The 27332-nt window shown below is 37.4% G+C and overlaps 1 protein-coding gene across 1 annotated transcript; it reads right to left on the reverse strand.

Annotated features, from left to right (window-relative positions):
- Positions 1 to 31: 31 nt before the first annotated feature.
- vps35 (VPS35 retromer complex component) lies at positions 32 to 27047 on the reverse strand. The gene is made up of 17 exons (XM_057334726.1): positions 26937 to 27047; positions 25070 to 25168; positions 24807 to 24903; positions 23182 to 23305; positions 21554 to 21736; positions 21125 to 21338; positions 20321 to 20404; positions 13552 to 13661; positions 13360 to 13456; positions 13102 to 13250; positions 6219 to 6426; positions 5550 to 5705; positions 5048 to 5170; positions 4331 to 4510; positions 3865 to 4104; positions 2143 to 2286; positions 32 to 1045 (listed from the first exon to the last, which is right to left on the reverse strand). The coding sequence occupies exons 1-17, from the start codon at positions 26937 to 26939 to the stop codon at positions 866 to 868; spliced, it is 2391 nt and encodes a 796-aa protein (XP_057190709.1). The 5' UTR covers positions 26940 to 27047; the 3' UTR covers positions 32 to 865.
- Positions 27048 to 27332: the final 285 nt, after the last annotated feature.

The raw sequence follows: 27332 nt of genomic DNA on the forward strand, positions 1-27332 counted from the left end.
TTTATTAATGTTAATATTGATAATAATAGTTCTACAGGCAAATGGGGTTAATATCATTTTTATTTGTGCAAATGTCATGAAATCAGTGATAATTTGTTTTAACCGATTTACAATTAGATTATACATACAATATATGAAGGGAGGGGGAATCATAATTCAAAAGAAGACAAGATGCAAGAGGTGTTCAAATAACAAGGCTTCTGACATTGTTTAGATTCACAGCCACAGCTACGCATTCATTAACTATACACGTTCACCCATTCGATGTATTATTAGTATCAACACACTGTCCCACTCCACCAAAGTATCTGCCACAGAGGTGTATTTAAAGGAAAAAAATAGGCTGCGAAACAAGGCTATTCATTAGTTACACAAACTCAGCGTGACATTTAAAATAATAATGCTGAGAATCAAGTGTAGGTCCTCCAAACAAAGGCCTTAACAACGCATGGCTCAATAAAGCTCTGCTTTTTTCTCCAGTTTGGCCTGCGAGGCAGGGAAATGGCAAAGCAACGCTTTTTTGTTAAATAATTATTTTTATTTTCGCTCGTTTCTTTAGTGTATGGCAACGGTGGCATCAGGAGGGAATGGTAATCTGAAGTAAGTGCAATGCATATGGTGTTCTCTAATGAAATCACGAGGAAACTCCACACAAGATCAAGAAGAAAGAGGGAGATGGTAAGAGAGAGCGGTAGAGAACGAAAAAGTGAGAAAATATGAGCAGTGAGAGGAATGAGAAGAGGGGCAGGTGGGTTTGGCTTTGTTTTTCCCCTGGCTGGAATACCCTGGTGTGCTCGTGTGGGCATATACTTATATCTCTCTCTATGCGTGTGTACACGTATATAAATGTTGATGCATGAGGCTCCTACAGCACTAGCCCCTCGTAAGCGGGTCCCTCAGACTCAGGCGACTCTCGCTGCAGACGCAGGTGTTCCAGTGTATTGTGGAAGTGTTTGTTAATCTGCTCCGTCTCCTCGCTGGCCTCCAGGTTTGGGAGATCCTCACGGATCTTCTGAATCAGCTGATTCAGTACTTGAACCGTCACCTAGAGAGCAAACGCATATTTATGCATATTTATGTAAACACCAAATAGAGATGAAACGAAAAAAAAATAGAAACTCTCTTTAAAAAGGCAATGCACATGGATAGGTAACATGTAAATAGGTGCGGGAATGTCTTTTTGTTTAAAAAAAGCTATGTTTTTTCACGTACTGACTACTGCAATGCACTATTGGTAGGGGCACCTAACTCCACACTTAAACTGCAATCTGTGCAAAATGCCACAGCTAGAATTCTCACTGGTGTCAGGAGAAATGAGCACATTACGCCAACACTGCAGTCCTTGCATTGGCTTCCCACCCGTTTCCGTGTTGAATTTAAAATCCTTATGCTCACATATAAGGCACTTCATGGTCTAGCCCCCCAGTATCTCTCGGCACTCTTGACACCTTATACTGCTGGGCATACTTTGCATTCATCTCAGGCTGGGTTCTTGACTGTTCCACAGACACGTCTTCGAACTGTTGGTAACAGTGCCTTCTCTTCCTGTGCTCTGAGACTGTGGAATGCTCTTCCTTCCCATATCAGAGATGCTCAGACTTTAAGCATTTTTAAATCTTACCTTAAAACATATTTTTTGGGTTAGCTTTTTTATGGTTTTATTGTTTAACATTTTATATTGACTTTTTTCTATGTATTTGGTTTTCTACTTTTATGTAAAGTGCCTTGAGAAGCTGCTTTAAAGGCGATATATAAAAATAAAGTTATAATTATTATTATTGTTTAGACTCCATCCTGTAATTCCACATTAAAAGAGGTGTTTTTCTCCCTGGGTAAAGCTCAAATGTCAGAAACAACAGGTTTTGTTCTGAGCCCTGGCTACAAGCGACTGTGCCCTAGATGTGCTCTGGCAAGTCCTGAGTCAATCTCTCTCCAAATTGATCTTTGATACACGGATGCTACCTCCTCGATGAGTGTGAGTTAGGTATAATCTACCGGCACTTGTGCCAGAAAAAATGTAGAATGTGGGGGTGAGCGCGAATGAGTGATAGACAAGAGATCGGCGGGGAGGCGGAGCAGAAAAAACAAGTGAAACCGAGTGAAAAAGGAATGCGATGAAAGATCAAGCATCACAGGTCATACCGCATCATTCTCCCGCTCATAAAAGCAGATGTATCTGTTGAGGATCTCGATGAAGAGCTGAACTTGCAAGGACGGGTCCATGCACTGGTTGGCAATCTTCAGAGCTTTCTTCAGGCATTCCATCACTCTCCTCCCATCACGGATCTGTCAACAGAGAGAGAGAGAGGTAGATTCCGTGTGTGACTGCAGCAAACAATGCCATTTTCTCTGGACAAAACCACTTAAGAGAGCTCAGTGATTCCGCGTACGGGGTTAAGAATTGGATTGGGAATCTCTGTTGTTAGGGGCAACGCATACCTCCCTAGAACATGCTGTGGAACTGAGAAAAAAGAAACAGCACGCTTCTATCTCTCCACATGCTTCATGAGTCACAAAAACACTCTATTGATCTTTACGAAAAGAAAATAAGCACAATCGCCACATCGGGTAAGCTGCATTTAGCACTATTTCAAAGGGATAGATATCTCTTTGGTGGAAAGCTAAATATCAGTTATAATGCATTATGTATGTTTTAACACAAAGAAATGCCCCCCCCCACTGAATTTTAATATCATAATATGCTCATGTCATACAGTTTGCTGAGAATTGTCGAAGTGACTGTTGAAGATTAGAAATGTGATCTAGAAATGTGAAAGCTGTAGGCAGATAGAAGCAGTTGTCTATGATATTAAGATGCACAGCCGTTCACATAAAGACGTCACATTCAGTAGATACTGCATACAGCCTACACAAAATGCAGTTGCAATTATGAATCATCGAATTTCACTAAAATTATTGTCCGATTCAGTTACAGCTGTGCGCCATTTAGCCTCGATTCTCAAATGACTCAGAAGAACATCTTCCCACCTACAATGTTTTTAAAACGATAATCTTTCTATAAATGCTTCAGAAATAACAGCTAATTTCACTACCACACTATGCAAATATCCGATTTGTCTCAAACACTTTTCATATCTAAAAGAGCATGTTTCATTCCTTAAACGCTTTCCATACTAAGACAACACTTAAAAAGCACTGAAATTTAAAATTCAATCATTGCTCAAACATTTTGACTGAATCACATCTGAAAGGAAAGTTTGTTTAAAAATAACCTCTTTCATAAGATTTTATATTTTTGTACATTGACTCAAACATGAACGTGGTATCGTCATATGACGCTGGCATCGTTACTTTGCTCAAGACTATTTACTGAAACTAAAATCAGTCTCATAGGAATTCCATTTAGAATTGAAATGTTCTTCCCATCTGATTTTATTGGTCCTTTAATTTAAAGGGACAGTTCACCCCAAAAGAAAGATTCTGTCATCATTTAATCACCCTCGAGTTGTTCCAAATCTGTATAAACTTCTTTCTTCTGATGAACACAGAGAAATATATGTAAAGGAATTCTTGTAATCAAACAGTTCTTGGCCACCATTGACTATCATAGTAAGAAAAATTACGATTGTAGTCAAAAGTGCCCCAAACGGTTTGCTTTCCTACATTCTTCAAAATATATATTTTTTGTGTTCAAACAAAGAAATTTATAAAGCAATTGTTCCTACTATGGGAGTCAATGGTGGCCAAGAACTGGTACAAGCATTCTTCCAAATATCTTTCTCTGTGTTCATCAGAACAAAGAAATTGATACAGATTTGGAAAAACTCAAGGTGATTAAATGAAGACAGATTTTTCATTTTTGGGTTAACAGTTCCTTTAAGCATCCATTCGAACCACACCAACCTCCTCTCCTCCCTTGTCAGTGTTGCGTCCAGACCAGAAGAGGTGGGCACAAATGCTGACAGCACGGCACTGGTCGGGTTTCTTCAGCAGTTTGGAGGCGGCCAGCGCACACTGAGTACGCAGGGGATCGTGGTTCTCTTCGCTGAAGCACCTTGTGCGTTCGAATGTGCCAATGATCAAGGTGATGGCGGCCAACTGAGCCTTCGAGTCGCTGATCTCATCCTCATACAGGGAGAACGCCTTGAAAGACACACACACACACACAACTGAAATGGCACTTTTCTAGAATGGTGTTTGGGTCTGAGACTGACTCACTGCAAAGCAATATTTTTCTGGTCTAGTCCTTCTCTCAAGCTATTATGAACAGTACCATTGTGAACAGTAATGAATATGAGAGGGAAGAATAAAGAATGTGCACATGACTCATTACTGACCTATCAGGCATTTAATCAAAATGCTTTTCTACCTGAGACATGAACTCGTAGGCAACGGTTTCGTGGTTCTCAAAGCCGATCTCTCCGGCAGCCAGAGCACCCTGGAGGAAAAGCCTCAGGGGTAACTCCGCCAGCTCTGCTTTGATCAGAGCGCTGATGGTCTGATGGGCGAACGAGAAAATCTTCTGACATTTCTTTTCCCATTTATCATCCTGCGGAAGAGTAAGATTGACACAATTTTATCAATATTATCTATTATAAAGTCTGCTATAAAAATGTGGTTGGATTTTATTAGGAATAAAAAGGAGGTGCAGCCATATTTCCATGAGAAAGAAAAGATGCTTTAAATTCCTCACCATGGATCCTTCATAAAGCTAGAGTTGCTTGTTTTGGTTTTTTAAAAGAACAATTAAGGTAAAAATAAATATGTTGCTATATACGTTATAAAAAATATACGTTTCAAAATAACACTTGTTTCGTATAGAAGTTAATATTCCAATTTAAAACAAACTGTTCTATATATTTTGAGTTTATTACATCATCATCTACAAAAAGCTACACTTTTGGAATCAATGAATTGTATGAGACAAGTTACTTAGAAGTTGAGTGTTTGTGACCATCACCAAAATTGCTACCCATTACAAGCATTTCACGTCATTTCAGTGAGGATGCAGCCTCTAATGCCACGTAGACAGTAGAAAGTACAGCATCTCCCTAGGCTTTTAAAAAGAGGTGCGACAGGAACATACCGAGGACGAATTCTCTTTGTAGCGGAAGGCCAGTTGATAAGCAGCGAACACCAGCGGGGGCAGAGTGTGCCGAATTCTCTGATTCCCCCCGGCACCAAAGTGTTTCCTGGCTGTGTTTAAAATCTGTGGGAGGCCGAATGAAAGAGAAGAAATGAATTCATGTGAATAATTCATTGAGCAGCATGATGACCTCATCAACTGATTGAACACGGAATGAATCAACCTTCACTGGAGGCCAATTAGAGCAGCTCTGGTCCTATGATGTCAATTACTGATGTCAAATAAACACGACATTGTCAATCATTTGTTTACGATGTTCCATCAAGGAGATTATTTCTCCTCAGTATTCACGGCAAAAGAAATGATCAAAGAAACGCCCCAAATAAGTAGCCCTTAACACCCGTGCATTTTTTATAGACCACAGCTGCTTCTTTGGCAGAGGCTAATAACGCTCGGCCGTGTCATCTGATGAAAGGACAAGGTGGGAGGAGAGACCGGGTACCAGATACTGCTGATCAGGGTCATCTGAATGCAGCAGATGAATGAGGCGGCCCACTAGACTCTGTTCCTCAGCGAAGTCCTCCGGGTCGGGATCCTCAGCAGGTTGATCCGGCTGGTCCTGGATCAGCGTAGAGACCAGGTTCAGGATTGCATCGACCTGTGAAAAGACATCGATAAGATGCATAGAAAGCTGGAGGCAAACGGATATGAAAATTGACAAGTGCAGAACAGCATTGAAAGACTAGCTTTACAATTTATCCTAATTCAGATCTATGTAATGCACATGTTCGCTTCAAGCAATCTGAACAGTGCTTCACTCATACTAAAGCAAACAGATTTTAAAAGCTTTAAATGGTTCTTCACTGTTGTTGTGTAATCAGCACTCTCTTCAACGGCTCATAAAGTGAGTGGGTGAGTGAAACGATGCCGTTTTGGCACACTTCTTAAGAAAAGCCAAAGCAGAGAGGCAGAATAGCAGAAATATAGCAGAATATAGCAGAATATATCAATATATTCCTGGCCACAACCGCACGACGCTTGTGTGAGTTACATCTGACCTTTCCCTGAGGAGTTAAGGCTTTTAAGAATTAACAAAGAACCAAGAGGAGAAAACCCTGAACTGGTGCGAACAGCAGAAAAGAACCCCATAAGAAACATATGTGATATAAACCTGATCTTGTGCCACTATGGTGGTGTTGTAGTCCAGGATGTTGCTCAGCACGTAGCAGCTCATGCTTTTGCGAGACTCGTAATCGAAGTACTCGAAGACCGGGGGGAAATGCTTGAGCTGTAGCACGGTGAGAATATTATTGTAAGTGTCCACGGGGATCTTCAGAAGCCTGGTCAGCTCCTTAGATACAGCGCTGCTGGTGGCGATGCTGCATAAAAAGACATGAAAGAAATCAAAGAGTCATGAATAGAAGTAGGTACGCTGATGTAGTCACGACCTTACTATTGTGGGCGAACAGTTTCGGCCATCAGTATCCGTAAAAAGGAATTTCAACCCTCTTGTTCAAATAGATATGCACCTTGGTCTTTGTATAGCCAAGATTTCTGAAAGATCTTGGTTAAAAGAAAGCATAACCTATGTCAGGGGTCCTTGTGCCCGGAATACAAATTCATTCACTAATCCAGCCTTACGGTTTTTACATTTTTCACAAAACTATCAAATATGCCTCTATCTCATCAGCTTTCATTTTTCTCAACCATTTCCTTTAATGCGGCATTGTGTACAGTCCACATAGAAACTTCTTTCTGATTGAATGGTTCAATACAGTTCATGCAGTTTAAATCTGACTGCAGTATATTACTGTAAGTGAGGGAGTCCCTGTATCCTTTATCCCCTTCAGATAAATATCCAAGTCAATGTTCTTGCTGCCTGGAGGTGTTTCTGCTAATACAGCTCCAGAATGTTTAATAGCAAAGTGGAGTGGCCAAGATCTCATCAGAGACCAATGTTCTCATTGGCCTTCCTTGCTCTCTCTTCAAGAGTCCTTTCTACATTGTGTGGATCTAAGAGGGTTTTTCCTGCATAGAGGAATTGGAGGAGGCCGCCTCCGTCAAATGTCGTGCCGCCTCAGGCTCTCGCCAAAATTATGTTGCGAGTCTTCACAAGAAATGCTGCGTGCATTTATCAGACTGTCATTTGTAACTGCAGTTGTGACATTACGCCACAATGGAGGCGCTGTTTCGTTATCAGCACACTGAGGCACTAAAAAGAGTTGCAGAACAAGAGCTGCACCCAAAAAAAATATTTTTAAAGTTTGTTTGTTTTACTTAATCAATATAGTTTGATATAACACATTTGTATTGGTTTCTTGTTCAAGCACAATTTCAATGTGTAATAATGACATAAATAGGCAACTCTTTGACATAACTTAGTCCATTTGTGTTGGGACAACATGAATCATTTTCATTGACTAACTGAAACTACACAGCGGATTGAGTTCCCAGCATGCTTTGCTCTTATGACGGATTATGATTTTAAAATTGTTAAAGTGCTATTGTATTTGTGTTTTTGTGCAGATAAGGAGACTTGTTAGCGTTTAATGTTCTGTAATGTTAAAATTCAGAAGATTTTCTGTTGTCTATGATTTTTTGGGGGGTTACCATAGTGGTGAAGAGTAAAGGTTTTACTTATGTTGGGGACGAGCACATTTATGCCATTATTGTATGTATCCAGCTTTACTCAGTGAGTAAATACTCTGCAAATGCAGTAAACCCTCTGGTGCTCCCTGTTAGCACCATACCTTACATGTGGTAAAAATATTAGTGCTGCAACGACGTGCGTGAAATGCGTCGACGCTTCGTATTATTTACATTTATCTGCTGTAATAGCAGTTTCTGTTCCCGGGCGTGTGTAAGTTAATCAGCAGAACAAGAGAAAGTATAATACACCCGACAAAAAGCGATCGAAAGCCTCGGACGCAGTAAGTTAGTGAATGGATGGAGGAATTCCCCCTAACATTACCCCCAGAATGCGATCATCACAGCATGGACACGCAATCACAAACGGACGGAGAGGGGCACGTAGATGTAGACTTTCATAATAAATTACTTTTTTGTAATTTACTTTTTTGTAATGTAAAACTATTCTTTACATTAATGATTTACATTAACGCTATTGTAATAGTGTAAGTTAGTGTATGTGAACCTTTGCAGATTGTGACCCTGCTTAAATTACTCTTAAGCTTCAAAAAGGACTGACTATCATGTAACCACCAATGCACTTTTTATGTCATTCTATAGCTTTATGCGAGGAATAAACCAATATAGCATAATGAAGAAACTCTGACCTCCGCTGGTGCTGTCTGTCAATCTCTAGTCAGCATGCGTGTGTGCGGTGACGGTCAGGACGCTACTCTTTCCAACATGTTCCAATGTTTTCATTATTCTTCACAATGACAAGATTATAGTCTATGGTTTTGTTTAAAATGTATTTTCGTTACTCGCTGAGTATAGCTTAGCTTATAAGCGGTCTGAATATGTTGCGTCTTCATACGAAATAACTCTTTTTAAACCTCTGATTTAACTGTATACTGTCGGATTGATGCAACGCACTATGTGTTAAACATGTAACATATCATCTCTTCTCGTTGTGTTCTAACTATTATTTACTTTGGGGAGCAAAATGATCCCCGGGACTTCAGAAGGAGTAGGTGCTTTAAGCGCATCATTGTGCGTCTGGGATGCGAATAACTGTAAATAACGAAGCGAATGCATTAAGTTCAGGGTGCGCGGGCTCGCTTTAACGCCACTCTGCATTAGAGTCTTTTATACGGTGATAGTTTTGTACAATAAACAGAGACAGATAGTAGTATTTTACTTTTACTCAATTACATTATGAGACTGAAAATAGAGACGGATATTACTTGGAGGAAAAAAATACAGAGCATATATCATGCTCTAGTATTTCATATACACATTTTTTAATGTTTTTACATTTACATTTAGTCATTTAGCAGACGCTTTTATCCAAAGCGACCTACAGATGAGGGAAACAATGGAAGCAATTGGAACAACATAAGGACAACAAAAAGCATAAGTGCAATAAAACATTTTTTTTACCTTTAATACAGTACTAAAGTACATAAAAAATCAGTATTTTTTACTTTTAAAATTAACTACTTAATTAAAAGAAGATGGTGATTTTAATGTAAACACGGATTAAAATGTTAAAACAACAATATTTATTTATAAAATGTAGTGGAGTAAAAAGTATGATTTGCTTTATAATGTAAGAAAATACTAGAACTTATTGTTTATTTGCAAAGTTTGCCAAAGGATTAATAAGGTAATCAAAAAAACTTTATTAGATTAATAAAAAATAATAATCGTTAGATTAGTCGACCAATCGAAAAAATAATCGTTAGATTAGTCGACAATTAAAATAATCGTTAGTTGCAGCCCTAAAAAATATATTTATTTGAAAAAAGTATCCCACTGAAGCACTCACATTTATTTGGCTTAACACAAATGAAATACATTCTTCTGAAATTAAATTAAATAAGTAGACAAAATTAAGATTTAAATGTCTGTACAATTCACCCAGTTTAAATTCAGATAAACCAATTAAATTGTGTGGAAATGGGTGTCATAAAAAAATTAAGTTAATCCAACAACTTGTTTTTTTGAGTGTGGCAGTGTTTCACGGCTGTTTGTTTTGCATCCAAGTTTAATTTCTTGAAATTTATTAAATTAACATGACGTACATCATTGTAATGTCTTTAGCTGTGCAGTTGGATAGTTAAATCAGCGTATACTGTACACGGCGAGTTCGCCAGTATGAACTCACATTGCGTTCAGAACGACTCGCACACGAATGACTCATTTGAACCGATTCATTTAAACTATTGAACTTTTCAGTCACTAGCGAATATAAGAGATCCTTGAATCATTTAAAGTGAACCACAGAGAATGCAAGATGTGAATGAGCTTTCCTCATTTAGAAAGACTGGTTAATTCAGTTGTGGGCTGAAAAGTTAGTTGAACATGATAAAAAAAAGCTTTATTTGATAAAAAAAAACATTTCTGTTTGGTTGAATAAAAGTAATGTTTTATATAACATAATAAATGTCATTTTTATCTAATTTTATTAGAACTTTTAATATGTCAAACTCGAAGTCACTTTGGTTAAGCCACTTAAAGGTACGGTAGGCCTTACGCGTGTGTGTACAAGATCAGGATGGCACCACCTCCGCCTCATTTTGAGCCAGGAAAAACCCTGTCTACGCCATGCCATTTAAAATTCCTGTGCTTTTTATATGAGCACATGGGATTTTTTTAGTGTGTGAAAGACAGGAATACTATTTATAGTTTGAGGTTTTATGTTAGGATATTCAACTAATTTTAGTGTCTGAGCAATTGAGAGATACAGAAGAACAAGCATAACGCTGCTGTCCGTCCATCTCCATATTTTTTTGCCATTAAACATTATTATTTCTCAGACAAAGTATTTAATGATTTATAAAGTACTGTGTTTTTTTCCATTTCCTGAAAAACAGCTAATTTAGACATCTGAGGTTTTGGAAGAACATCAACGATAATCAAGCTTTGAATTTTCTGATTGATCAAAATGTGAGTGCAGTATAATGAAATAAGCCAAGTTTTAAATGACAATAATCATACAAATAAGCCAAACCATACACCTGTATGTCATCTCCAGTGCCAGCTAGTCAGCAGAACAAATATCAGCTCTTAGCACAATTGACCAGTACTGTGATCAGTCACTCACTTAGATTGCAAACAGTGAGTCATCATGTCTATCTGGCTTCCTATCCACCCTCAAAATTACTGGGTGTCTGATGTGATTTTGGACGTCAGCGCAGTAAAAAAAAAAAAACACTCTGTATTTGTTTCGGCTATTTTAACATATGAAAAAGAACAAATAAAAAAAGAACAAATGAAAAATTAACGGTCTCTTTGTAATGTAAAATTATTGCCTACGCTCAAATACATTATCTTCTCTGATAAAAGGATGTGCTGCAATCTTGAAAAATGTAAATGTTAATAATTACAGTGCTTATAAGACAGAACTGTATTAATATTCCACAAGCATAATGTTTTTTTTCCCTAAACCTCTACTCCTACATTACATTTCTGCAATTAATGGGACAGTTCACCCAAAAATAAACATTCTTTCATACTCATGTCATTCCAAACCTGTATGACTTTCTCTCTTATACAAAACACAAAAAAATATTTAGAATAATGTTGGCCACCAAACAACATTGGCCCCTATTGACTTCCATAGTATGGACAAAAAAACACAGGGACATTACTCAAAATATCTTCTGTTGTGTTCCACAGAAGGAAGAGTCATATACAGCTTTGAACAACATGAGAGTGAAATGTCCCTTTAATAAAGTGAAAAGTGAAAGTGACCTATTTGTCAGTTATGGCGACCCATACCCGAAATGTGACTTCTGCATTTAACCCATCCAGTGAGTAGTGAACACAAGCACAGCAAGTGGTGAACACACGTACACCAAGAGCAGTGGGCAGCTATCACTGCAGCGCCTGGGGAACAAGTAGGGGTAAGGTGCCTTGCTCAAGGGCACCTCCGTCGTTACCCGCCAGCCCAGAAAATCAAACCGGCCACCTTCTGGTCACGAGTCTGACTCTCTAACCATTAGGCCCGACTGCCCCTTAATGAAGCCCACAAAGCCTAATGTAAACTCAACTCAAACATTATCTACAACATAAGGCATCAGGCTTAAATGTAAGGAATTTACTAAATCTCTCTCTAAATTATCAGGAGCCCTTATGATATGTGAACCCTTAACACATTCATCTAATCTTCAACTGCAGACAACAGCAGCCAAAAGCAGTCTGATTAACTAACACAAACCATCCAATTAAATGTCATTACTGAACACACCACATAAACATTTCCAGTGCAAAAGTTTGTGCACCTCCAGGCTAATGGCTTCTTCTGAAGCTAATTGGAGTCAGTTAACCTGGAGTCCAATCAATGGAGTGGAGCATCTTCTGGAGAGACCCAATCACAGTCCTGACCTTGACCTCCCTGCAATGCTGTGACATGGCCTCGTAAAAGCAATTCACACCAGACATCTCAAGAAGATTGTAAAGTGTGTTTTCTGATGCAGCTTTGATAAGCAATTACAGGAAACATTTGGTGGACACTCTTGCTGTCAAAGTAGGGTCAACAAGAGTTGGATTGATTTGAGTTTTATTTGTCAACTCAGACAAATGATCAGACATCACAGTGTTTTTTTTTCGTAATTCTGAATGCATAGCAAAGCCAAGGGTTTATGTTTTCCTGCAATTGCAGTTGTTCTTGCTTTCTTGAATATTTAAACCCTCTATAGCAGCTTTATACAGTTCAGTGACTGTGTTGATTCTTGAGTGTGGTCAACAGAAAAGAAAGCACTACTTCATTCAAGAAATGCAAATCTAGTTTAGAATCAGCACACTTATGTCAGGAGGTCTAATAGGCATGACCTCAACTAACTGTTCCTTTATACCAAAATGGGGAATTAATTCATAGAGTCAATAATCTTTCAGTAATACAACAGCAGTGCTAAACACATAATGGGTGTTTAAGGGACAGTTCACCCAAAAATGAAAATTCTGTTATCATTTACTCGCCTTCAAGTTGTTCTAAATGTGTATAAATTTCTTTGTTCTGATGAACAGAGAAAGATATTGGAATAAAGCTTATAACCAAACAGATCTCGACAGCCATTGACTCCCATAGTAGGAAAAATTACTTTATCTTTTTTTTTGTTCTGTTGAACACAAAAGACATTTTGAAGAATGCAGGACAGCAAACAGTTCTGGGGCACTTTTGACAACCATTGCATTTTTTCCTACAATGGTAGTCAATGGGGATTTGGTTATAAGCATTCTTCCAAATATCTTTCTCGGTGTTCATCAGAACAAAGAAATTTGTACAGATTTGGAACAACTCGAAGGTGAGTAAATTATGACAGAATTTTCATTTTTGGGTGAAGTATCCATTTAATATGAGCATGTGCTCTTTGATTATGCTGTACGATCGATGTAAGAAAAACAGTACAGTCGAGACTCACTGTTCCAGGTTAAGTTTGTTGAAGATTTCCACAGTACTCTCCAACACTTTATCCACATAATCCACTCGGTCAGGGTAGCATTTCATGGCCAAGTTGATCAGAGACACTTGCAGTGAAACAACGTCCTCCGATGGCATGTCCTGACGCGACTAATGGTAAAAATAAAGATGCCAACACGAAACATTTATATATGAGATATTAGTAAATTGCAACAATGAGCTCTCTTTACAATCACAATTCTTAACAACCAGAACCCACCTGTATTACAGTCGCCACTTGCTGTGAGAAAATGTCAAATAACTTGATCTCAGCAGGAATTCCAGGTCCATCTTCTCTGTGAGCAAACAACGCCAATCTGAGGGGTGAGAAAGAGATTAAATATAACTACATAGATGTTCATGACAGATAACTGTCAGTGCCGAGCAGCAAATGAGTAGAACGGCAAACCACCTGTCAATCAGCGCAATTATGATGTTCTTCACATTGACGTTTTGGTGCAGATCGGCGCACGAGCGAAGGAACGGATTCAGCGTCTGCAGATGAAACTCATCTGGAAAGACCTGCAGAAAAATAAATGTGTCAGCCACCCCTATATTGACTATAACTTAAAGGTCCAGTGTGTAAATAACTATTTTTTTAGAGGTGTATGAAAACCGGCTTACATAATGAAGCGTTATGTTATTATTAGGGCTGTCAACGTTAACGTGTTAACGCATGCGATTAATTTTTTTACAGATTAACACGTTAAAATATTTAACGCAATTAATGCAGCATCCATTTATTTTGCCATCCTTTGTCTAGCGTTACATTTTATAATCACGCTCTTATTCATGTAAAGGCCTTTAAACCATTTAAACTCGATTTGAAACAGTTGCTTGGACGCGTTCAGTATAGATAGACAGAAAGATATTTGGAAGAATGCTTATAACCAGACAGATTTTTCCCCCATTGACTACCATAGCAGTGTTTCCCCTACCATTACCTTAGGGGGGCGCCCCGCCCCTCCAACGGCACCTCCCACCCCCCTTGAAGGTCAAGTTAATAAATTTTTTTATGTAGCGTTAGATCACAAGAAAAGTCATTTAAAGTTACCTTTCCTGTTCTCGTACTAAACAAACTAAATAGCATTATGTTATTTATCTTATTTACATAGCGGCATATCATTTCTGTTTCTACGTGGTCACACTTTTACAAGTTCCGACCCAAAGCGTACACAGGTAAGCACACTTTCACCAGCGGACAGATAGCCCGTGTGGGAAAATATGTCGCGTCAACCACCTGAAAAGCAGATTAAAAAAAATCGTTTTTAAACGCTCCCAGGGCAGTGAAAATAAGCATGCCCTGCCCCTGACAAGCAACAGTCCAGTTACCACCAGATGACAGGTTTTCACCAGCTTATCCTTCGTTCCATCCGGACCGCAAGACACAATGAACCATTAAAAAAATCAACTATTTCTGTGGTTTAAATTGAGCCGCGGCGAGCGTCTACATAACTGAGTTGTACACATCACGCGCGCTCAGGGATTATATTTTGCCGCTATATCCTCTAATATCTTTATTTAGCGCCAAACGCGCTTCATTTTAACCCTTTCCGCTCCGTGAGCACTGCTTCTCCCGCCAAAGACACGTCACATATAAAGACCTGTAGACACCAAGAGCAGGTAAATAAATGGACACTTTTTCTGTAACGCTTAAGCAAACGAAAATGCAGCAGTAATAAAGTATTTTTAGCTGTCAGTCAGTTTACTGTTTGCTATATAGGTTTGTGACAGATTATAAAACATAACGTCTTGTATCTACATATAGCATTTATGATATTAATAGCATAAATAGTCAGCATGTTAAGAGCATTTCATTATGAATCATGTTTTAATTGGAAAGAATATTTAGAATCAGTTCTAGTATGAATGGCATGGAAAGGCTGTTAGTAACTTTGTAAGTACTCCTGCTCAATTACATTTTGTTGTCAGTAGTTTTTTAAATATTAAAATAGACAACTAGGACTTCGCTTCAACACCAGAGCCTACAACACATTTTCTCAGTTACCAGACCTTCTACGTATGTTTCATACAGACTGTGGCTATCAGAATATAAAGTAAATTGCCTGATAAAACATTAGATTGATTTAACATTATTTATTAAAAAAAGTATTCAATTCAATTTTATTTATATAGCGCTTTTCACAATGTGCATTGTTCCAAAGCAGCTTTTACAGGAGAAAATAAGAAAAACTGAAAAACACAAAAAAGGTAAAACACAGCACAGTGCATGGTGTTTATAGAGCAAGCAAGATTATTCTAGTAAATAATATCTAATAAATGCAGTCTCCCGGTGGTTTATTTAGCATATTTTGCATTAAATGCCAATTACCTTTATCTGATGCTATAAGCAGGTCGTTTGTAATTTTAACGAGCGCAGTTTCAGTACTATGATGCAGTCTAAAGCCTGACTGAAATTTTTCGTGTATGTCATTATTTTGTAAGAAAGAGCACAACTGAGTGGACACTACTTTTTCTAGTATTTTAGACAGGAAAGGGAGATTTGAAATCGGTCTATAGTTTCCTAGTTCATTGGGGTCTAAGTTTGGTTTCTTGATAAGAGGCTTAATGACGGCCAGATTAAAGGGTCCTGGGACATGGCCTAGATTAATTGACGAGTTGATAATGTTATAAATGGGCTCAATTGCAACGTGTAATAACTCTTTTAATAATTTAGTTGGTATGGGGTCTAATAAGCAAGTTGTAGGTTTAGATGTTGCAATAAGTTTAATTAAATCTTCCTGTTTTATAGGTGAAAAACACTGTAGCCTTTCTTTCGGGGCGATGGTTGGTACTAATTCATAGGACAGACTTGAAGGTTGAGTTTTTACTATTTTGTCTCGTATGTTTTCGATTTTCTCTGTAAAAAAATTCATGAAATCATTGCTACCAAGGTGCGGAGGAATACCCAGGTCAGGTGAAGTCTGTTTATTTGTTAATTTAGCAACTGTACTAAATAAAAACCTTGGTTTATTTTTGTTAGTTTCTATGAGGTTACGGAGGTGCTCAGCCTTTGCAGCTTTTAGTGCCTTTTTATAACAGTTTGCACTCTCTTTCCACGCAATTTTAAAGACCTCTAATTGGATTTGTTTCCATTTGCGCTCCAGTTTATGTGTTTCTCTTTTAAGGGCGCGAGTGGTGCTATTGTACCATGGTGCTGCGTTTTTCTAATTAATCTTTTTTGACTTCATACATTGAAAAGTATTGTCCGGACCTCCGCCGCAAAAAATACATAAGAGACCGAAGCCCCCCCAAAGCCGTAAACCTATAGGGGAAACACTGCATAATAGTCAAAAGTGCCCCAGAACTGTTTGCTGTCCAAAATTCTTCAAAATATCTTTTTTTTGTTCTGTTGAACACAGAACACGACAAAGTAATTTATCCTAATATGGGAGTCAATGGGGGAAAGATCTGTTTGGTTACAAGCATTCTTCCAAATATCTTTCTGTGTGTTCATCAGAACAAAGAAATATATACAGATTTGGAACAACTCTAAGGTGAGTAAACGATGACAGAATTTTCATTTTTGGATGAAGTATCCCTTTAAAGACTGTGAAGTGTTTGAGAACTTAAAGGGGTCAAATGGCACGAATACGTGTTTTTCTTTGTCTTTGGTGTGTTATAAATTGCCCATGCATGTATTAGACATGTAAAATTGCAAAAAAATAAAGTGGCGGAACAAAAGATACATTCTATCTAAAAGCGAATGCTCACCCAGACCTGCCTGAAATGCCTCATGTAACCACACCCCCACAAATCTACGTCACTTCATGGTATGATTTGACTAAGACCGCCCAAATGTATACGTAAGTAAGGTGGGCGTACCTGTCAGTACAATTGCTTTGGAACCTGATGTTCCAAATATGGTAAGAGGCGTTACATTTCCGTCACACGCTTGCAGTATTCGACCAATCACTACGCACTGGTTAACTGGCCAATCATAGCACACCTCGCTTTTCAGAGCGATGGGCTTTGTAAAGAATCTGTTCGTTTCAGAGAGGAGGGGCAAAGAGGAGATACAAACATGCACGGTATGTGGAAAATACAGCGTTTTTCAAACTTAAATTGTGTATACACTAGGGGTGTAACGATACACTCAGCTCATGATTCGGTAAATATCTCGATGCTGGGTTCACGATACGATACACATCTACATATTTTGAACAAAACTCAAAAATGAAACTGAAATTCAAATAACATTTATTTTAAAAATATTAACAATTTCAGTAACTTATTTTGTTGCACATACAACTTAATAAAGAATTTTAACATTTTAAGGCTTAACTGAAATTAGAATTAAGATCAGTGTCAATTTTGACAGCAAATTTTGATTTAGTTTTAGTCATAGTCTTTTGACTAAAATGCAATTTAGTTTTAGTCATCCCAATTGATCATAGTTTTAGTCTATTTTTAGTCAACGAAATCTACATTATATTAGTCTACTAAAATCTATCTAGATTAACTCATTTAATTGGTGTAATTAAATGTTACCTACAAAGATTTAACTGTTTCGACATAATTTACTCTACCTTGGAAATAAATTAAACCAGGTCATTACCTTTATTTTTCAGAAAAGTTGAGTAACTACTGGATATGCATTGTTGTAACACAGAGAATATTAGACCATGAACGACATGTAGCAGTTCATTCAGTCTCATTTAGACTCCATTGACTCATTCGTTCAGTGAAGGGCGTGTTCATTCTGTACATTCAAGCAATGAAACGCTCTGACAGAGCTCACACTCAAGCGCTATTGGCTCGTGCCTCTTTGAAGCTGCGCTGTCTTTGCTTGAGAAAGTAATGAATGAGAAAATCTTTCAGAAAGACATATTACATAAACTGTATTACTTTTCTTCAAACATGCAAATCACATACTTGTTTTTTAGCATGTCATACGATCTTTTAATATACAGTACGACTCACTTAATCGCTTCTCTGATAGGAACAGCGCTGGTTTCTTTTGGCTTACTTTATGTTGCATATCACGTTATGCAGCAGCTCAAGTTAGCGGATAAATTAACATTGGTATTTAAAAACGCTTGTGCTGCCTTTGTAATGAGTTTCGGGGTGACTCGCCTGCAGTCACGCTTCAAGTTTGCTGTGTTTTAACGTTAATTGTGAAGGAAAATATGATGCTTTGTAAACCACTTGGAGACACAGATTGTGTCTTGTGTTTCCCCTTCTCACAGAGACTTCTCTCTCTACCGCATATGTGAGATAAGCACACGTGACGCGCTGGCACAGAGTAGGTAGCGTCTTGACCACTGAACGAATAGAATTAAACATATCGTAAAATATCCCCATCTCTCTACGATGCGCGTCGTAACATTTCTGCATCGCGAAATATCGTAATAAGATGTATCGTTACACCCCTAGTATACACACTGCATTACATCTAAAACAAACGATAATATTCGATTTAGCCGTGTCATATGACCCCTTTAATTCAATTTCTGGGTCATGCACATTTCTGACTAACATTATTAGTTACTGTGATGAAATTCAAACAAGTTGAATCAGCCAGTATTTCCATATTTACAGTGATTTTACTGTAATTCCCACCCTGAATGAGTTTATGATTTTGGCTTTTATTGACCATTGTCACATTATTTTGTTCTCACAACATTATGCAAAGTATATAAGTGAAGAGTTTTAACCTGGATATTTCGTTGATTGAGATCTAATACAGTGTGATTTAGGTGTTCCCTTAATTTATTTGAGAAGTGTACTTGATTTCAATGTTAAATCGCTATATTTAATGATAAAATAAAGAAAAATTTTTTTAATGGAGACATCAGTTGCAGTGCTAATATCAGAATGTTGTCTTTCATTCATAAAATGATGTTGTTAAAGAAATCTGTTGTTTCTACATTAATTTGGAGATTATTAGAATGTAAAAGTATATTTAAAAACATTAATGTTATGTGCGATTAATCAGATTCATTTTTTTTTAATTGATTGACAGCACTAGTTTTTACTACCTTAGAATGAGCTATTTCTATGTACATACACCGCGAGTCCCCTTGCATTGTCATTAGCCATGTTGTCTCTACAGTAGCCCTAAACGGACAAACTACTCTACAGAGCGTGTTTTGTAAATATGTTATCTTCTGCAAAGTTTCGAAAACTGACGACATCTTAGTTCTGTGTCAGCCGACACAGTGCTTTCGAAAAGGTAGGGGGGATGGGTGGAGTGACCCATTGGTTGCAATAGAGACAGAGCCCAACGCGTCATAATCTGGAAACCACGCCCACAGGGGGAAAACAATCCAACCCTCTCCATTGACTTTGTATTGCGGGAAGCTGTCATTTCTGACTTATAACAAAAAAACAGAAAATGTTTAAAAACTGCTATGTGACGAGGTGTACAGTAAACAAGCTAAAAAACTAGAACTACTTTTTTATAAGCTGACGACCACCCCAAAAAACGAGTGTTTAAGGACACAAAAGTGCAGCGCAACGTGTCATATTGTCATTTTTTAAACTAAAATGATGGTCAGACAAGCTGTTCGAAAGCTGTTAGCTATATTAGATAATATTAGCACTCGCAAAAATAACGTTACTGCATAGCTTTCTGCTTTATCCACATTCTAACAAGTTGCATACTGTCAAAATGCTACAGCTTAAAGCTTATCTTACAGAAATATAATATAACTGACATTTGGATATTTGACTTACCAGTGACAAAATGTTTACAGCACACGTACCATTAGGCATACTGAGTGTGTCAGGATCCCGCAATTTACCCATTCTTCCTGCTGCTTCTTATTGCCTGTATCCACATTTGTCTCCTTAAAGTCTGCCTTATACGGTTCGGTAGATTATAAAAAAGTAATTCTGGGCTTATTAGCTTGTTTACTGTACACCTTGTCACACAGCAGTTTTTAGACATTGTTCTGTTTTTTTTATATAAGTCAGAAATGACAAGGAGGCAGCTTCTTGCAATAGAAAGTCAATGGAGAGGGTTGGATTGTTTTCCCCTGGTGTGGGCGTGGCCTAAATGTGCTCTGTCTGTATTCACGACCTCAGCGCTAAATGCTGCTAGATGTCATACACTGGACATTCAACCATGCTACAATCAATATAAACCATGTCTTGTAATCACTGGGAATATTAAACACATGTGAAAAGTATTAGTAATGTAGAACAAAATGATGAGCAATGGTGTGGTTTTTCTGTACCTGTATGATGCACTCCATGAGATATTCCTGTGCTAGAGAATCTCTACAGTTGACCACCTGCTCCAAGATCCCAGACAGCACGACCTGCGGGGAGTCCACACATGTTACAACACGTGCATGCAACATTCGTGCAGCCAAACACATTAACATACCAAGATAACCCCACATTTTTGCCTGTACAGTATTATATTGTCATATGTCAAGGCTAATGTACATTGAACTGGTCTTGTTTTTGGATACAATGTGTAACAATAATTGATCGGCATTAAAAAATAAAATAAAATGAGGATTTCTTTTAGATTTTACAAGCTATTATTCGAAAAAATAAAACCTGCACACTACACACTTTCTGAGATATTTTCTGCAGGAAGTATAAAGGCGAGTTACAGGTTTTCAATGTGGCTATAGCAAACTATATACAGTGACTATTGGTTTGGGTTACAACGCTTAGTATACATGTGAAAAGCTTTTCTGGAGGCACAGTATGATGCATATGAATAGATGCTTGAATTTAAAAATAAAATGAGAACATATTGAGCCCATCACATTGTTAATTCATGAACGTGCACGTGGAGTGTTTTCAAAGAACCATTAAAAGATGCTGTAACCTCTCAGGCAGTTGATGCCATCAATGGCTCTTTTGCTGATTATGCAAAGTGCTAGCCTGAGGTATCCCATAATAGCCACAAATAAACAGGTAATCAAGGTCAAAGCTCATTTTAATGTAACCTTTTAAATGTTTATGAGATTCGGAGACCGATAATTTGCGGATTTCTGCATTGGAGGATTGAACCCAAACTGCACCTGTTTGTAATTTTCCACATTGACGCCTTCCAGCTGGCTCAGTCGCACCAGATTGGTCCCTACGAGAATCCGCAGCTCCTGTCTCTCCTTCTCCCTCTTCTCTCGGTCCCGGCTGTGCCCCTGATGCTGCATTCGCACCCACAGTTTATTCATCTCGGCGAAATTCAGCAGTACGAAGTCAATAGAGTCATTAATGTCGCCAGTCATTTCCTCCCTACATCGACAGAAGAGCACGCTTCATCAAATCATTCAAGATAATGAGATTTTGGGGTGATTATTTTGTAAAAAGCTGTCCAAGTGTTCCTAGAGAAATGGGTAATACGCTTTTTCTAGCGATGGATTGAATTGTATTTCAGAAGGTGAGATTATGCTACGGTATCTTTTAAATTGCTCTGTGTGAGTCACAACATAAGATAGAGAGTGTCATACTCAGCCTGCTCTCCATCATCGGGCAGGATGTTGCGTGTGCACTGCAGCAGGTAGTTCCTGAGGAACAGGCCCCGCAAAGGATGCTGCACCCCACGACACATTTCCACCAGGTCCTTCAGGATGTCTTTGCGTGACTGGGGGAAAGAGCGAACGTACACCACTCCGACAGTTATCAACAGGTACCTGTGAGGTCAGAGAGAAAGTGATCGGGGGAAGAAGTCAACAACAAGGAATATAGTGTTTAATATTGTGTTCCTGGATAAAAGCGATGCAAATGCAAATGTAAATGCGAGACCACAGATGAGGTGGAAAATAAAACAAAGACATCAGGTATAAGGTATTTCAGAGCAGATGAGAGAACTTTAAAGTTCTAAACATGTATCATTAAATTCAATCTGTTACAGCACATGCTTTTCTATTAAAGATGAACAGGCAATGAAGCAGAGCCGTACAAATTAAAGATCCAACTGTGCCATATCTTGGTCTCCCTTACATCTCATTTATATTCTCTCCATAAATTTCTCACCTTTCCACACATTCAGTGTATCCTAAAAACACATTTTCAATACCACATATGTCTTAATAAAAACAGTATTGGACTACCACTATACAAAAATATTTCTGTTACCCAAACAGCATTCAATGCTAAATAAATTATATATAAATATGCATAATGAACAATTTATGAGAATAAACCAAATGGCATGTATCTTGTTTAAACTTCTTGCTTTAATGCTAGGAATGAGGTTTTTTCTTGTGTAAGGTTTGCATTTGTTACAAATTAGCAAATAAAGACATTTCAAAATCAATATTTTGTGTCCAATTATTTACTTCGTCGGTTGGGGTTTATTTGCGAAAAACAATCATTAATATGTGGATTTTACTTTATATAAAAGCTTGAATAATGTAGTTTAGCTGAGCTGGAACACAAAACAGAAGTAGTCAGGTGACTCACTGGACAACGGCCAACAACAACTTAATAAACATGCTCATCAATAATGGGTTTGCCAATAACAAAAGGAGTCTTCCTGGACTTTATTGGCAAGTCTTCATAAGTCCATCTGCAGGATCATTGCAGGATCATGCATTCACTACATGAGGTAAAATCATATTATGCCTATTTTACATTATTACATAATCGACCACACTCATTAACACTGATGTCAAAGGTTTAAGACATCGGAGCACATCTTGCCAAGACGTGTTAAACTGCCAGGCTTATAAAAACTTATTTTGATGGTGAATTAATACAAAGTAGAATCTCCCCCTTCATTGACGTTAACTAAACAGTAGTGCCTGCAAGCTTTGTCAGTCTGCACTGTCAAGAAAGAATAAAAAAATTGTGCACAGTCAAGCCAGAGCACGTTCAGTGTTAATCAAAATGGACACTTTGTAATAGAATGAGTGAAGAGAGTTAAGACGTTAAATTAAGTATAGACTCTACAACAGAATTAAGTAGCAAGAAAACAGGAATGGGGGAAAATATCGAACATATGATGCCAGCGTACTCACGAAATTCAAAATCTTAATAAAATCACCATTTCTTGGCGATTTTATTTATTGATGCCGATATTGATCATTTGATTGCATGGCAAACTCATACAGTGTTGGATTACTGAGATACTCACAGTCTAGGGATGATGTTGCCTGCATACTGAACAAGCTCATAGAGGTCAGCCACCTTACGACCCTTGGCAAACTCATCTGTCAAATAGACCTCCAGGTAATGCAGCTCATCTGAAATGGCCATGTCTACAACAAGAATTTAATTAGTAAATAAATAAAACCACTACAGATGAAATACAGACACACAGCTTTATTAACGTTCTTTAATGCTTAAAAAAAACATTTGAACCTTAGGCTCTGTTTATTAGATGGTTTAAAAAATTGGGGGTCATTTGGTCAGAAAAATGTCATATAGAGTCATTCATTTTTGTCCGTAGGGGTGTCCTCGACTAAGCATTTACATAGTCGAATCGCACGTGGGCACGACTCCAGGTGGTTAATAAGGGTTTAGTGCAACATTGATGCACCAAAAAACAATCAAACATTAATTTACAGAATTTGTTAAGAACAGAAAATACCTTTGTAATAAATAAAAATAAAAAAACGAAATAAGCCAGATTCAAGTCGCAATGTGCAAAATAAATGTGTTTAGGTAAAATGTCTGAAATGCAGAGGAACATAATTCAAAACGCAACATAATTCAAAACGCAAGCCACAAATAGTAAAATTAATGGACATTTTCCTTAAACATCACGTAACAATCCTGTGCCAACAGTGCCATACAATACTAGACCAGATCTCGCCTCAAAACTATTTTTAAAACTACTTGAGAATAATGAATTCTTTTTTACAAAAGGGAATACAAGCACGTTCATTACCAATGAACTACAAATAAAGTTAGTTACCGCATGTAAAGGAGAAATGCAATAAAGCATCTTTCCATTTAAACAGCTAAAAAGTCCCTTTTAATTTTTTCCTGCGCACTCTTTCTCTGTCGCACGCTTGCTTTCAGAGCAGAGAATGACAAGTTCCAAAAGTCTGCGCCACATACAGGGATTTTGGTTATATTAATTTATTATTTTTAAAGTATCATGCAGCGCAAGTTCAGTCTAAGTAACAAACTACGTGCCTGTACAGACAAAGTGTTAATTCATATTTATATGTAAGTGACAAGTAATTGACAAATGTTTGGAAACGGTGTACACATTCATTTGCGAGTCATCTGCGGGTGCGTGCGGAACGTGCTTCTCTAGTCTCACAGCACAGAAGATGTGGAGATGCGCGATCCTGCGCTGAGTAGCCAGACTTTGCGCATATATGCGCCAGGGGTTTTGGTACCCAACCCTAAAAATGTCCCATTTCTTTACATCATAAATATTTTTAGCGGTGCAGTGCGTGCACGTCTGCTATGCCACTGCCCATTTAAACCAAAATGGCATGATCCCCATTGCATAACACCTCTCATCCTATAGAAGCATCGAATCTTCGACTATTCGGTGTCACCCCTTTATCAACATGCTGTGACACCCTTAAATAGTAAAAGCATGGGTCACAAAAACAAAGAACCTCTCTCCTCCATGAAATCCAATCACAAATCGTCATAGGAAACACATTTTAAACAAATGTTAAGGTTAGGTTTACATGCTAAACTGTTGATGCTAACAACTTGAGATCACCAAGATCAATGTTAATACCGCAAGCTTGAACTAGTTACATAATGACATATCATATCAAAGTAAACACATACAGAGTTCATAGTAGCTCTTGGGAGAAAGCATTGAAGTCCTCAACTCCCCCAACATATTTGAGGCATGTTTCAGTGCATCCATTAACTTGTTCTTGTCCTGGATAGATGACATAAAACATTTCATAATGCCATAAAAAGCAACCAAAACTTAACTTTGAAAAATAATTCTAGATTTTATTTTCGATGGGGATTTAGTGCTATAGAAATAAATATTCAGTAAGTCACTGGTTAGCAGTAGATAAACATGTATGTACTCAGCTCACCAGACAGCGCTTCATTTGAAATGACTGAACCTTCACTGCCTGCACTGCTTCATCCAGCAGCTTCTCCTGCTCATCCTGGGGTGACTGCTGTGTGGTAGGCTGAGATAAACAGAAAACAATGCCAGCGATATGGAATTATGTCAATAACAATGTTTACAATGCTATTTTTTTTACTTGAGTGGTTTTTTATAGTACACAAATGAAATGTCACTTAATATTTATGTCTATTTAAGTCCATATAACTTTTTAAAATTTTCAACATCAATATTTAAGGTTCAAATTTATATCACACTTATACACCAAGATACACCAAGATCTTTTTCAACTTCCCCCTCTGTCTGAATTCCACTTGTATGTAAATTGTTTGGTATATATTGTTTCTATTTGTATTTGCAAAAAATGACAACTGGAGAAACAGGTAAAAAAATAACAGAAAAGATGCTATGTAAGTTCATATTCACTTTTAAGCAATACAACAATAATATTTGTACATGTATTTAGGAAAAGTTTATATTATTTTTTTATGTGATAAGTGATATGCTATATTTTATCACAGTTGTGTGATTTTTATGTGTCGTGTCATGCTGTCAGTCTGTCATATTGCTGTTGGATGACTTTATGTCACTCCTGAGGTTTGATTTTGTTGAAATTTATCAGACACTGGACTGGAACGGCTACAATACATCTAGAAATGCTGCTTAAATAAAAACTTGGAATGGTCTCTTAGTTTTTTTGTTAATATATACATTAAAAATAAATGAATACATTTTTCAGATAAGAGAATAATAAGCAGTCAAGCATGTTCAGGAGAAAAAAATGATCAGTTTTTTAAACCAATCCCTATTTATAAATGTGTATATATATATATATATATATATATATGTATATATATATATATATATATCTCAAACTACTTTAGGGAAAAAAACCTAAATATATTATAATAATTTATAAGTTATAAATAAGTATTTTATGGTTTTAGATAAAGTACACCATGTCAAATCGCAGACCACTGTATGAAATGTCAACTGCTCTTCTACAGTTAAAAAGTATTGTCAGACTCAGCATAACCGATTGCTTTTGACGTTCATACAAAATATTCATACAAAAATCTCGAAGAACACTGACACTATAATAATTTGTTGATATGTTTAATAAATGTCTGTAAACAGGAATGTATCACTCCCATAGCAGATGTGTCAGTGGTCGGTAAGACTGTGTTCAAACACGATGATGACAATCTATAGTCATTAGTCACTCCACCCTTTCCACCAACCACCCAGAATTTAAGTAACAAACAGTTACACTTCTTGTTATCATGAAAAAAAGCACAAGATATTGAGGTCTGGTTTGAAGTGAAATGAATGTACAACAACCACCTTTAGCTGGAGGGAGCTTACGTTACACATAATGCTCTCAATAAAAAATCAAATAAATCTTTATGACATGTAATAACGAAGAGCATATGAAATAATCATATTATTTTATTAGAATACATAAAATCTACATAACTGTACACGAAAAGCAGGGCTAATACTAGCTAGATTAGCATCCAAACGAAGCACAATTTCTACAAAATATCTCGACAGCAATGAAAGCAAAAATGACCGTATATTTACCAACACCACAGACAAATGTTTATCCACTTGTATAACAAAACGAAATTAAAACGTTAAATGAGAATAATATAGATGAAGGTAGGCCTCCGGATCTTTATGCTATTGCTAACGGCTAACTTGCATAGACGAAAACAAACCATTTAGATAACTAAGAGGCGCTTTGACACTACAACTGCTGGAAACAACACACCGGCGCAAATAAAGCATGCAGCACACAATGTATGAATGCTATGATCTTTATATCTCACCATGATTATCAGGTATATTAGAGGAAACACTGGCTGACCCCCTGTAAATGTATCCAGTCATGTGACTACAGCTGTTCCTCCTCATGACGGGGGCACTGCCTCATACAGATCCCAACCCATAAAGCTTTGTGAACTGTTAATTTAATCAATTAATCTAAAACAGTTGCACTGAAAGACAAAATTAGGTTGTGAAGACTTTTCAGTACATTATTATATTTATATAACTAACCTTTAAAGTAAAACGTGTTAAGGTGGAAATAATACACGTGCTTGTTCTCTGAACAAATTTTGGTTAATATTGTATATTTAAATTATTATGTTTTGCTTTATCATCTGTGGACTTATGTCGTTTTGGAAATAAATTAAAGTAAACAAAACGTCAGATACGCCCAGATA

The sequence above is a fragment of the Triplophysa rosa genome, linkage group LG1 (assembly GCF_024868665.1).
Source record: "Triplophysa rosa linkage group LG1, Trosa_1v2, whole genome shotgun sequence".
Taxonomy (NCBI): Eukaryota; Metazoa; Chordata; class Actinopteri; order Cypriniformes; family Nemacheilidae; genus Triplophysa; species Triplophysa rosa.

Bases quoted from the DNA above. Each gene is read 5' to 3' on its own strand.
- vps35 (XM_057334726.1), bottom strand. The intron at 13,251-13,359 runs GTGGGTTCTGGT...TTTTACCATTAG, and splicing joins AAGTGGCGACTGTAATACAG to TCGCGTCAGGACATGCCATC. The intron at 2,287-3,864 runs GTTGGTGTGGTT...CTCTGTTGACAG, and splicing joins CTGACAAGGGAGGAGAGGAG to ATCCGTGATGGGAGGAGAGT.